At 32.3% G+C, this 14,629-nt stretch overlaps 1 protein-coding gene across 1 annotated transcript in view; it reads right to left on the bottom strand.

Annotated features, from left to right (window-relative positions):
* LOC127287515 (odorant receptor coreceptor-like) overlaps positions 1–12,965 on the bottom strand; it is a 120,821-nt gene extending 107,856 nt beyond the window's left edge. The window contains exon 1 of the mRNA XM_051314504.1: positions 12,834–12,965. Within this exon, the coding sequence (XP_051170461.1) occupies positions 12,834–12,949 (116 nt within the window). The 5' untranslated portion in view covers positions 12,950–12,965. The remainder of the gene's footprint in view (positions 1–12,833) is intronic.
* Positions 12,966–14,629: the final 1,664 nt, after the last annotated feature.

Here is a 14,629-nt window from a genome sequence, read left to right as displayed (position 1 = left end):
AAGGTTTTGAAAGCGATGTATGATGACGGATTAAGAATGTTAGCGGGAGGGATAATAGAGCCGTCAAAAAGTGGTTGGTCTAGTCCGGTTGTAATGGTGCAAAAACCAGACGGAACATATAGATTATGTATAGACTTCCGAAAATTAAACCGAGTAGCGAAAACCGATGCATATCCGTTGCCGAAAATAAATATGATCCTCGAAAAGCTTAGAGCCGCGAAATACATTCCAACGCTAGACTTAAAATTGGGATATCACTAAATTCCCCAAGACGAAAAAAGTAAAGAATACACCGCGTTTACCGTTCCAGGTATGGGACTATTTCAGTTCAAACGTATGCCATTTGGCCTGTCGGGAGCACCAGCGCACAGTGGGCGGAAATACCAAAAAAGTGGTCAAAAGTCGATTTTTTTAGGTTAAATAAGCCTATTTTTGTTATCTATAGACCTCAAATTAGTCAATAATAAAGTTTTAAAAGATTTTTCTTTCACATTTTTTTTAATAAACGATTTACTTTTAAAATTTAATGCTTTTTGAACTTTGTCAATATTACTTAATAAATGTGAAACATATACGGTTTTCTAAAAAGTTCTGTTAACTTTCACATTTCTTTATTCAGGTAGGATGTACTGACTAGAACGATGGTGAATACACTTTAAAGCTAAAGGAAATTTGTTAGTTTGGTTTAGTTTAATTACAAAATTTCACATTTATTCAAAAAGTGCGCGCTGCCGAATGCTGCCAATTCTCGCCAATTCTGGATATCCTAATGTGTTTGGTATTAAAACACTCCTTATACTACCTAGTTTCAACTTCTTATACTACCTAGTTTCATGTGTTAGTGCGCCAAAGTGCGCTTTTCACTTTCAACTGAAATATCTTCATATAACCGCGAACGCGCACGAAAGACACAAAATGACCAGTTCACCTACGGTTTTCTAACTCTTGCTGTAAAGCCCATCTGTAAATTTCTCCCATTCTTTTCCTGCATATTTAAAACGTCTATTACTCATATAAGGACAAATTTCATCCAAAGATTAGTTTAAAAAGAAATTTATAAAACAAAATTTATAAGAAAAAGTTTATAAAAAAAATTGTAAAACACGCAAAAAAAATTGTTAGACAGAAAAAAGAAATTTTGGAGTTAGACGATGCTGCAAAAGAAAGTTGTGTGCAATATATTTTAAATAAATTAGAAATTGACATAGACCGGTTAGATGCCGGAGATCTTAAATGTTTAAGAAACTTGGTCTCAGCTCTTGTTTCTAAAAGGAATGAAAAATTTAGAAAGACAAAGAAAAATGAAGATATATTTATAAAAAAAACCAAGAGTGGATTAATTCTCAGTTTCACATTCCTGAATTAAGAACAGATAATTCTGTTGTTAACTCGTCCATTTCAAAACGTGGCCGACCAAATGTTGAATTTTCAGAAATGTCAGATCGATGTAAACGACGAGTAACTGCAGAGATAAGTAAGCAATGTAAAAATGATCTAATCAAAATTTTGATGGCAGCACGTTTTGCTGCAAAAAAGTCCCGTGATAGTCAATTAAGTTTAGTTTTAAAGGAACTCATAACAAATCTAATGTTTGGCCATCCTATGATCGTGTACAGGAAGCTAAAGAATTGTGCAGACCACCTAAAGAATCGATTCAAATAAATAAAAATAGGAAAAGAACTAGGCGCAATTGCGCCTACATCTAGGGTTTCGTGGCGCTTTAAATTTTAATTTATAATAAAAATAAATGAAAAATAAATAATTTAAAAATAAATAATAAAATTTATTTTATAAATTTTATGTACTATTAAATTTTATTTATTTAGCAAAATTTTTTTTATAAATTAATTATAAATTATAAAATATTAATTTCTATAAATTAATTCTCCCCCAGACTGTAAATTCGAAGAAAATGAAAAATTGGCAAAATCAAAATTCAAAAAGGTAAATGAAAGAAAAAAGAGAGTGGCTGTGGAGTGGAGGTCTTTCTTCTATCATTTATCTTTTTTGATTCACAAACAAAAACATTAGGTAAAATGTCCATTCGATAATGTCCACTATTAAGACATGTCAACTCTTGGACATGTCAACTATAGAGACATGTTAACTATAGGGACATGTCAACTAGTGGGACATGTCAACTATAGGGACATGTCAACTATTGGGACATGTCAATTACTGAGACAGGTCAACTACTGGGACATGTCAATTATAGGGGCATGTTAACTAATGGGACATGTAATGTCCATTCATGTAACGTCCATTCGGGAAAATGTCCATTCAGTAAATGGAGATTTGGTATCTGTGGGGCCCCAAAATTTGAATTTGGGAGCTATGTTTGCCCAAAATTCGAATTTGGGATCTGTGGTGCCCCAAAAGTTTAATTTGGGATCTGTGGGGCCCCAAAAGATTAATTTGGGATCTGTGGGGCCCCAAAATTTGAATTTGGGATCTGTGGTGCCCCAAAAGTTTAATTTGGGATCTGTGGGGCCCAAAATTTGAATTTGGGATCTGTGGTGCCCCAAAATTTTAATTTGGGATCTGTGCCCTAAAATTTGATTTTGGGAGCTGTGGTGCCCCAAAATATACTACGGACAGACGGACGCCAAAGTGAAACTATAAGGCTTTCGGCCATGGGCCACGAAACCCTAAAAAGGAGCTGAGTGTCGTCTTGAACCTCTCTTACACCACACAGCAACAAGAATTATTGACTTACAACACGAAGTGCTAATTCAATATGCTGAAAAGTCTATTTTCCGGGATATTGAAGCTGTGTTTATTTTCTCTTGGGGTTTTGAAGGTACTAGTGGGTTTTCTTCATATAAACAGTCTTTTTCAGATGCAACTGAAAAAATTAGTGATACTAATTTATTTGCTTGTACTTGCATTCCATTGAGATTAGTAACACCGAATGGTATCATTTTGTGGAACAATGCCATCTCACAGTCTGAAAAACTTTGTCGCCCGATTGCACTTCACTGGATGAAGAAAACAACTGAAACCATCAAATTACAGAAGCCAATTTATAGACGAACAAATTGAAAAACTCGAGTATTTGGAAATTGAGACACAAGATTATAGAATACGAATACATTTCTCTTTGCACATGACTCTTATAGATGGTAAAGTTTTGAACGCAATTACTGACACGAAATCCTCACAATCATGTCCAATTTGCCACGCGACGCCAAAAACAATTTAATGATCTTAAGAATATTACAAAAGATGCTTTTTTGCCAAATACGAATTCATTGCAGCATGGTATTAGCCCACTACATGCTTGGATTAATGTAATGGAATGCCTTTTGAGTATTTCGTACAGAATAAACATTAAAAAGTGGAGAGTTACTAGTGACACTGACAAAGCCGAATATTCACGGAGAAAAACTGAAATTCAAGACATTTTATTGAAAAATTTAGGATTAAAGGTGGACATGCCTCAAGCTGGAGGTGGTGGAAATAGTAATAATGGTAACACAGCTCGTCGAGCATTTGAAAATCCAGAGGTCTTTGCTAACTTGTTAGGATTGAATGTAGAGCTAGTTCGTAACCTTTCAACAATCCTAATTGCTCTGTCTAGCCATCTTCCGATCGACTCGAACAAATTTCAAGTCTTGTGTCATCAAACAGCGAAACTTTATGTTCGAGATTACAATTGGTATTACATGCCAGCAACGCTGCACAAGATACTCATACACGGCAATCATATTATTGAAAACAGTATTTTACCTGTTGGAATGTTTGCAGAAGAAGCATCAGAAGCTCGAAACAAAAATTACAAATCTTTTCGAAAACAAAACAGCCGAAAATGTAGTCGAGAAGCTACAATGGAAGACATGTTCTACCGCTCCATGGATTCATCAGATCCACGTATAGCATCTCTCAGTTTGTCTGTACGATTACATAAAAAAAATTGCCACTTCCACCTGCAGTGATTGAAGTACTTGCATTGCAAGAAATTCCTGAGGAAAATACTTTCAATGTCATAAGCCAAAGATCTGACCAAATGGGTGACAACAAAGATAATGACAATGATGAAGATGATTATGATGATAACCCAGAAGTGTTGAAATTTTACTCGAACTTAAATAATCTGGTGGTTTTACGAGAGGAATAATATTGTAAAATACTTATTCCATCAGTAAAAATATGTCACATGATATAAAAAATCAAAAAATTTAAAAAAAAAATTAAAATATTTAAAAAAAAATTTTTTTTTAAATAAAATACAAAAAAAAATGGAGTCTTTAAAAACCTGTAACCTCCACGTGGTAGACTCTGGAAACTGCTAATAGTTATGTCAAATTTTGCAGGCTAATGACAAGTAGTTCTTAAAATATCAATTTAGACCGGACTAACAAATTCCGTTATATTGAATTTTTAAAATCTAACTTCAGATGCGGAATCAGCGACCCCGAAAACCCCCGAGTAACGATTTTCGAGCGAATTAGATGAATTTTTAATTTTTCGTCCGCCATATTGGATCCGCCATTTTGAATTTTCAAAATCTGACTTCAGATTCGGAATCAGCGACCCTAAAAACTCTTGAATACAAGGTTTTATAAGAATTCCTCTTGATTTCGATTTTTGGTCACTTTTTTGCGATTTCCGCCCACTGTGCAGCGCCTTTTAAAGGCTGATCGACTCCCTTATCGGTCCGGAAATGGAACCATACGTTTACGCATATCTGGACGATATCGTGATAGTGACCGAGACTTTTGAGGATAATAAAAAGTGGTTAAAGATTGTTATCGATCATCTACAAGAAGCGGGCCTTACGATTAATCCTGTAAAAAGCAAGTTCGGTTTAACAACTGCACGATATTTAGGATTTCTCATAAACCACGAAGGTATCACCATCACTAAAGACGTGATGGGCCCTTGGCCCAAAAGCTCATTAGGTTTCTAATACTTAGTTATTTTCGAAGATCTTTATACGCGATAGATAGAACTAGCTCAAATTCGCAAAGCTAACGCGGAAACGATCATCAAGGCGTTCGAAGACTTAATTCTAATCCGATGGGGAGCATTACAAGTCTTGGTTTCACACATCGGAACCGAATACGTCAATCAAGCTTTTAAAGGTTTAACTATGACAAAAGATGGATACACACAGTATTTCACGAAGGAGATCGGACAATGTGCAAAATACAAGTTAACCCTTTCGTGCCCATGGGACATATATGTCCCACCTACAAAAACCTCCAGAACTCTAAACAGATTAAATATTTTTTATTCAAACTTGGTGCATTTTTTTCAGGAAGGATAGAGCTTTCAAAAAATGGAACTCACATTTTGTTTAAAAATTTATATTGTTCAGAAAAAAATATAAATAATTATGAAAAATGACGAATTTTTAAAACATTTTAGATTCGCTTGAAACTGGTTACTCGGGGGTTTTTGGGGTCGCTGAATACGAATCCGGTGTTAGTTTTTGAAAATTCAAAATGGCGGATCCAATATGGCGGACGAAAAAATTAAAATTGTTCGGATTTGCTTGAAAATTGTCACTCGGGGGTTTTCGGGGTCGCTGATTACGAATCCGATACTAGTTTTTCAAAATTCAAAATGGCGGACGAAAAATCAAAATTGTTCGGATTCGCTTGAAAATGGTCACTCGGGGGTTTTCGGGGTCGCTGATTACGAATTTGGTATTAGTTTATCAAAATTCAAAATGGCGGATCCAATATGGCGGACGAAAAATCAAAATTGTTCGGATTCGTTTGAAAATGGTCACAGGGGGGTTTTCGGGGTCGCTGATTACGAATTTGGTATTAGTTTTCAAAAATTGAGTCTTAAATCCAATGTTGCAGATCAATTTTTAATAATCGTTAACAATCGATTGAAACTAATTTAAATTAAACAAATTAAAATAAGTTAAAAGTATAACAGCAATAGAAGTTTATTTTTTTATGTCTGTAACGGCCTTCCACACCACCCTTGAGGTTCCGCAAGAAGTGCGTTGGATTTTTTTTGTTAATAACTTTTAAAAATACGTCCATCACATTGCATCCGTCATTTTGAAAAACTAATATCGGATTCGTAATCAGCGACCCCGAAAACCCCCCAGTAACCATTTTCATACGAATCCAAACAATTTTGATTTTTCATCCGCCATATTGGATCCGCCATTTTGAATTTTGAGAAACTTATACCAAATTCGTAATCAGCGACCCCGAAGACCCCCCATTGACCATTTTCAAGCGAATCCGAACAATTTTGATTTTTCGTCCGCCATATTGGATCCGCCATTTTGAATTTTGAAAAACTAGTATCGGATTCGTAATCAGCGACCCCGAAAACCCCCGAGTGACAATTTTCAAGCAAATCCGAACAATTTTAATTTTTTCGTCCGCCATATTGGATCCGCCATTTTGAATTTTGAGAAACTAATATCAGATTCGTAATCAGCGACCCCGAAAACCCCCGAGTGACCATTTTTAAGCGAATCCGAACAATTTTGATTTTTCGTCCGCCATATTGGATTCGCCATTTTGAATTTTGAGAAACTAATATCGGATTCGTAATCAGCGACCCCAAAAACCCCTTGTGTAACCATTTTCAAGCGAATCCAAACAATTTTGATTTTTCGTCCGCCATATTGGATCCGCCATTTTGAATTTTGAAAAACTAATATCGGATTCGTAATCAGCGACCCCGAAAACCCCCGAGTGACAATTTTCAAGCGAATCCGAACAATTTTTATTTTTTCGTCCGCCATTTTGAATTTTCAAAAACTAACACCAGATTCGTAATCAGCGACCCCAAAAACTATAGGAACCACTTTAGTTTCGTTTTTTTATATGCTCAGTTTTGCCTGGGCACGAAGGGGTTAAATCGTCCGCGAGAAAGTGAATCACGAGATAATTCGGAGGTAAGAATCAAGGTCCGTTCACAGTATTACGCGTGTTAGGACCTTCGGTCTACAAGATTGCAACATTTATTTAACATTTAACGTCATCAATTAATTCCCAAACCCTAATTTCCTCGTGACCCTGTCAACTGGAAAGCTCGTCGAGTACACAATAATTGTTTCAATAAAGTCGGAGTAACAAATGTTCAGTAATGAGGTGAGTAGAAAGGTCACTGCAGGAGAGAATAATATTTAAAGAAGATTTTTTTTGTTTTCTGTTGGAAGTAACTCTGCCAGAATGGTTGTGTTGAGAGAGATTTAATTAAAAAAAAAAAATTTTGGTACCCAACCTGGCGAAGGGGAACGGTACTTGACCACAAACCAATTTCGGGAAGAAGTAAGTTTCGGCTATGTCCGGGGAAGTTGTGACGTGGTTTCTATTTAACCACGCACGAAAAGTCGTTTCTGGAGCTCGCCGAAACCAAAAAATTATTAATCGCGTTTCGTGGAAAAATTACTTTAATAATTTTAGAAAATTGTCAAGCTCAAACTTATTCTCCATTAATTAATTTAAACTAATTGTATTTTTGTTTAAATGGAGACAAATATTCTTTGTACAAAATATTATTATTATCGAAACAAAAATTGAAAAACCTGTTTATTTTACCAGGTTGGTATTTTGTCGGAGAAGACTCGAAAATTCACGTTTTCCGAATAATGTACCAACGAAACGTAATTAGATTCTAATTAATATAACCAGTCGATCATGGTAAGGATCATCGCAAACACCAAATGTTTATTATTTAATTTGTTCATTGCACCTAATGCCTCTGATTGTCAAATTTTTATCATGGGCCGAATCTCGACACGGGAGTCATCGTGGGGCCTACTTACGGTCCTACAGGCGCAACTCAAAATGCGCATGTCACACTGGCTGGCTAATCTGCAATGCATTTTCTTGAATTTTTTCTTTAAATTCTTCTTAATTAATTTTATTTAAAAACAATAACAAATTTTTCTTTTTTAATTTTGTATATAATTAACTCTTTATTTGTTTAAGAATTTGCAATATTTATTATATTATCAATTACACTTATAATAACATTAATTAAATAAAAAAATCTATGAGTTATTTTAACGTTCAAAATAAATTCTTATTATTTCGTAGTATTTTCGAATCTATATTATACGTATAAAAACACTTATTCGCAATCAGCTTTAGCATTTTAGCATTAAAGATAAATCTTAATTTAATATAATACTTTTTTTGAATGAAATCTTTCATCAAGTTTAAAAGTAAGATGTGTTATTGAAACTGTTATTGAAATTCAAATTCAGCGTTGAATATCGCTAGATTTAACTATTTTAGTATCTAAATGAGAGACATTAACTACTCCCGAAATCTATTGTCCTATTTGCCTTTTTGACCAATTGATTTCTCTATATATCCCTCAGTGATTGATGTCGACTTCTATCCGCCATGCCTTTTCAATTGAGCAAGGTCTGCTTCAGTATCTGTCAAAATGGTGGTCGATGTTCTCCGAAAGGAGGAACCAGTGTAAGAATCGGGATCAGTTAACTTCAGAAAAGTTGCAATTGTCTTCGGAAGAGCTGGAAATGTATTTATGCTGATGTTTTGATTAATACATTTTTCATTCCTGTATTTGATGAAAAAGTGATCTGTAGTTGCATTTACAGGACGAAGATCTTGATATTTGAAAAGTGGTTACAGAAATTCTTCTTCGATTGTAAAAGTCCTTGTCATTCCAGTTTTAGTTTTGATGATTGTTATTATCATGACGTCCTCTCGGTTTCGTATATCTTTTACGGTCAAAGACGGTAACTTCTCAGATCTGCAGGCTCCGCTGATTACAACAATTGGAATAACCTATAAATGTTTTGATATAGATAGTTTATAGTAATGTTATATTTTTCGTAAATTTAATAGAATAAATAAACTATTCGACGCCCCCCGTTGATAAAATGTTTATTAAAAGCCAGAGGAATAAAATGCTAATTCAAAAAGAGTGATATAAGAATCTTATTGAAAATTTTGTGGAAAATGATTCTTATTCAATTGTTTGTGTAATAAAATGCTTTTTGAAGTTGCGTGTCATAAAATGCTAATTGAATCGAACGTTCAATATAAGGTTTATTCAAGCATATATGCAATAAAATTCTAATTCCACTTTTAATACATTATAACGTTAACGTAAGGTGACATTAGAGTTATTCTTTAATTAATATGTAAGTTAATAGATTGTGATGGTTGTAGATTCCTGAATTTAAAAATTAAGAATTATCATTAATGTTACTCAACGTATTTTATGAAATTTCTAAAATTAATTGTTACATCCCGGTAACAATTTTCCCTAATTTTCCTTAAAATTATCATTAAAATAAGACATTTCATATAATTCTATGATAATTTTACTATATTTAAACTATATGTCTTATTTTAATGTATTTATTTATGTATATGTGTCCTGACGCGGTGAAAGGGACCTTATGGTATAATAGCAAATTGAACTTTTGAATGTTCATAATAAAAAACGAATTGAACAAAATAATTTCTAGTTTTTGGAAATGAAAGAGCAACTCAAATAATTTGATTTCCAAAAATTAGAAATTATTTTGTTCAATTCATTTTTTATTATGAACATTTAAAGTACAATTTGCAATTAAACCATAAGGTCCCTTTCACCGCGTCAGGACACATATATTGATAGAATAGAGCGTGGAAACGAAATCGATTTCAAAAGAGATATGACATTCGTTTTCACCATAAAAGTTCAGAGAGTTGAGAAGCTAAAAATAAGATATATTCAAACAAAATGTGAAACAAGTTCGAGCTTGTTTGTTTATACGCGTGAAGAATGTGAAGATTGTAAAGATCCAAGTGTAATATGATCTACAAAAGCCCATTGTCAGCATATAAAAGAGAGAATTCAGAAAGAAGGAGATTCAAGTCATATATGCGATGTAGATCATTACCATATAAGGAAAGCGATTCTATTTATACATCACCCCCTCCTCAATAATGACATTTTTCCCACTAATTAGCATAATCGACTAGTATATAAACAAGAGCTTTTTCCATAAAGCTTGTCAAAAGTTCCGGTGCAATCTCTAACATCGTTGAGCGACCCTTCAGTTTACTTTCGCCCTAATTATTGTATTCTTTCCTGAAAGCCAATAGGTGCAAGTTAGTTTGACTTTTCACTTAGAACATAGTTCTTTCCTGATAGCCAATAGGTGCAAGTTAGTTTCACTTTTCACTTAGAACATAGTTCTTTCCTGATAGCCAATAGGTGCAAGAAAAGCAAATTAACACTTAGGATCAATAATTTAATAGAAATAACTGTCGTATTTATAACTATAATTACTAAAGAAATCTTGCATTATTTTTTTCCCAAATTTATCAATTTATAACGACTAAGCTATAATCATGGATTTAGCCGACTTCATCGCTAAAAGTATGTAAAAGAATTGTAAACTTGTATCATTATTGTATAATCATTACTATATAATTATTATTTAAACAATAAATGTCATAAAAGGGAATATTTGACTTGTTATTGTAACGCAAAACCCGTAGTTTTGACAAGTGACCACGATCCTACATAAAATAAATATCATGCTTTACTAACCTGATTAATCAGCCTTATTACCTTCAAGTAAATAAAATTCATTTTATTTAAAAACCACGTTTAGTTCGGAACGTAACATTAATTTAAAAATAAAAAATGTAGAACTCTTTTTAATATTTTATTGAATCTTATGTACACATTGTGAATTTTATTGCATATTTGCTTGAATAAGCCTCATATTGAACGTTGGATTCAATTAGCATTTTATGGCACGCAACTTCAATAAGCATTTTATTACACAAACAATTGAATAAGAATCATTTTCCACAAAATTTTCAATAAGAATCTTATATCACTCTTTTTTGAATTAGCATTTTATTCCTCTGGCTTTTTAATAAACATTTTATCAACGGGGGGCGTCGTATTGTTTTAATATATATTTTCAACATAAATAATTTAAAATGTTTAAAATCAGATTTAAATATGTTAGTGGATTTCCTCTGTAATTATAGAATAAGAATAGGTCTTTTTAAGCTACTTACCTTTTTTACAAATGGTCCTGATCGGAAGCTTTTTCAAGATAATTCTTTAGTTCCTCCAATGTAAAAACTCCGGCTATTTTACTTTTGTAACCATTAGATTTACGTTTTAAAAATGCTGCTTATTCTGCGTATTTATCTAGTTTGACACACTTATCTTTGAGGTTAAGACTCATTCGAAGCATTGAATATCTAGCCGATAGTGACGATGGTTTATATTTTTCAGCTAATTGACCAAAATACGTTAAAACAACACTCTCGTTTACTTTTTTTGACATTATTCTTTTCCATCCAAATAATGAATAAGTTGTATTCAGCCTTGTATTTTGCTTTTGACTTAGAAGGAAGCAAACATTGGCGCAGTTTTTTAGCAGCAGCAACGATGCTTCGTTTTCGCTCATTTTTTAAAATAAACACAAATTACAATCACTGAAATAAAACGAGGAATGCTGTCTGATTCTAAATACGTAAAATAGGTTAAGTACGCGGTATCCACAGCCAGGCGCACACTTTGCCACTTAACTGCTTCTTGCACTAAGAGATGGCGCCACATTCGCTTCTATTATTACCACTGATGTTTCTATTATTACATTCGTCTGAGTAAAATAATAGCAGGAGTGAAATAATGTACAGTTTAGCACACTTTAAATACGTAAATAAAGTGGCTGTTATTTCAAAAATGTGGAAAAAAATTTAAACTTAACATCATATACATAATAGTGAAATTTCTTTAACTGTTAATATTATTGTTTAAGGGGTTAGTACCACATCTTTTTTCGTAACTTTTCTCGTAAAATACAGTAGCTTCTTATATATATATAACACACGAGATAGCGCGCCCTCTTGTTTACTATATAAAAAGTAAGTGACATTTCTTATGTTGAAAGTTTTTTTTGCGCATCACATTCGTGGAGATATCACGCATTGTTTTTAATCACTGTATAGCTAAATATGTTTGCATAGTTAGCTTTTTGAGTGCCTTTGATATTCCGAAAAGATTGTGTGATTTATTTACATTATGTGGGTGTCACGCTATTCCGAGCAAAATAGCGTGTTTGGGGGAATGTGCAACACTTTTTTGGGGTGATATGCAATACTCACTTTTTGATATTGTATCGCTATTTTATGACTTAAAGTGTGTATAAGAAAAAAACTGTTGCACATCACCCCACAACACCCTACCTATATAGATTTATATAAAACTACAGATATATGGATACAAAAGCATATATACATGTATATAATATATCCTAAAGCGTAAGGGGGTATTTTCTTGAAAAATAACATGTTTTCATAAATTTGCTTTTTCTTAAACTATGTTCTTTGACCTGGCGGACATCCTAAAAAATCTATTGCACCGATTAAGCTCAAATTTTTATGGCATATATACCGCTATCGTCAGAACTACAATCATAATTTTTTATTAATATTTGACCATTTTTTAAAACAATTTAAGTTTAAAAAAAGGTCAAAAATGAAAAAAGTCTGTCATTTTGTTTTTTTTCATCGAAAATAGTTTATCGTAGTTTGGAGGATAGCGACAAGTTTACTTTTCAAGAAAATGTCAAAAATCTTATTTTTCGATTACCTAAATTGAGGATATGGTGTCCGCTAATCACAAGTAAGAGTATTTTTAGTTAGCCATGCAAGACAGCAAGATAATCCACAATAGATAAAGAATATAAATATTTAATAGTTTAAACCCCCTTCTTTTAGGTAAAAAAATGTTTTAAAAAAGTCACTGAAATGTGGTACCAACCTCTTAAGAAAATGTGTATTAATCTATAATGTCGCACTTTCAGAAACAGGTCTTTATCGTCTTTGAATGATTAAAAATTTTAAAAAACTTACAAATACTCATTAACAATTATACTGTGGTCTTTTAGCCGTTGCCCAGGAATACAGTGATAAAGAAGATGAATTATTTGACCAAAGTAGTAAGTGACATATCTAATCATAAGCTCCATATCATTACTTTTTAATATGATCTGCATAATAATTCATTAATTTATGAGATAATCTATTAACATTATTTACTGCATATTCAGGCCTCGGACTCACTAACTCAGTGAAAAATAGTGTCAAAAGTGGCATAAAATGTTGAAAAAAGTGGCATATTACTTATTAACATGTATGTATAAATATTTATTTATATATGTATATATTTAGTATACACTATAATTGTAAAAAAACGAAATTAGTAATTTTCTTAACCCGTATTTATTTTAAAACCATTTTAAAACTGGATTAAATTAAACAAATGTGGAATATTATATTTGTAATTTGAAATATATGGGACGATATCGAATTTTTTCTTTTTTGAATGGCCTATTTAATAAAAATAAAAAAAAACGATTTTATTTATTATATTTATTATATTTATTTCATTGAAAAAATAACGGCAATTAATACTAGAAATTAAAATGATAAATAAAGTAAGTATATAATAAAATATATAAATATTATTATTAAATTAACAAATGTTTAATACATTTAAAAAATTTTATTCATCTTTTCAATAAGTATTTTCATATTTTAAATAAATTTCATAAAATATAACAATAATAACATTGATTAATTAACAAATAAAATATAAAACACAAAATTTATATTTAAAAGCATTTTGAAAAAGCCCGCCGTTTTTCAACTGTTTTTCAACTCATAAAAACAGTCGAGGGTTAAGAGCAAGATTTTTTTATTCTCTGATAGTTGGTCGAGTACGTTCTCGGTTAGGGTCTTTAGTTAGTGTCTGTCGAACCCGGGTTCAATTCCCAGTCCCCTCAAATTTGTTTCGAAAATTTTCTCGTTAAGTTTCCAAATGAAAATAAACAGGACATAATTAATAATAATAAACGTCACAAGGATTTTCAAATTTAGAAAACAAATAAATTTTTTTTAAATTTAAAATGTATTTTTTAAAAATTGCAGCAACCTTTCCAGAAGCTTGTTAAAATGCTCCTGCAACCTTACGTAATAAGCTTACAGCAATCTTTCACGGCAAGCTTGCCGCAATCATTCTTAGTAAGCTTGCAGCAATCTTGTAGCAATCTTTCATGGCAAGATTGCAGCAACCTTTCCTGGAAAGCTTACAGCAAGCTTTCACGGCAAGCTTGCCCTGGGTGGGACATTTCGCTAGCTCAGACAGACAAACTTGCACGGTAAGCTTGCCGCAAGCTTGCTGCAAGTTTCCGTGCTATCTGGGTTATAGTCATTTCGGATACCGAAATTTACTAGCTATTGAGCTCGTAACCGGAATCCCCAGTTCTGGTATCTTTTTATTTTTTACTGGGTAACACACTTGGGTTCCAAAATTCCATTTAAGGGAGATATTAATGCCCATGGATTACACAGCGTTTCTAATGTCAAACTAAATATTGGATTCATAGCATAACCAAAAGAAGTTACCCTTATCTTTTCTTTTTTCAAAATAATTTGTTTAAACAATTTAAACAAATATTGATTTTGAAAAATAAATACCCCCATTTGAAAGAACATTTAAAAATAATCAACTTTTCTCTTTACATCTATTTTATTCGTCCACATCTTTTTGCAATAAATAATTACTTTCGAATGGTGTTATTGGTTTTTTAAAAATCGATTTCTTTTTATTAAATTGTTTAAAAAAATTAAATAAACAAATTATTTCA

This window comes from Leptopilina boulardi, unplaced genomic scaffold, assembly GCF_019393585.1.
Source record: "Leptopilina boulardi isolate dan_hultmark-lab unplaced genomic scaffold, ZJU_Lbou_2.1 LbouV2_371, whole genome shotgun sequence".
Taxonomy (NCBI): Eukaryota; Metazoa; Arthropoda; class Insecta; order Hymenoptera; family Figitidae; genus Leptopilina; species Leptopilina boulardi.
Note: the sequence above shows the minus strand (reverse complement) of the source record. Positions and strands in the feature narration are given on the sequence as shown.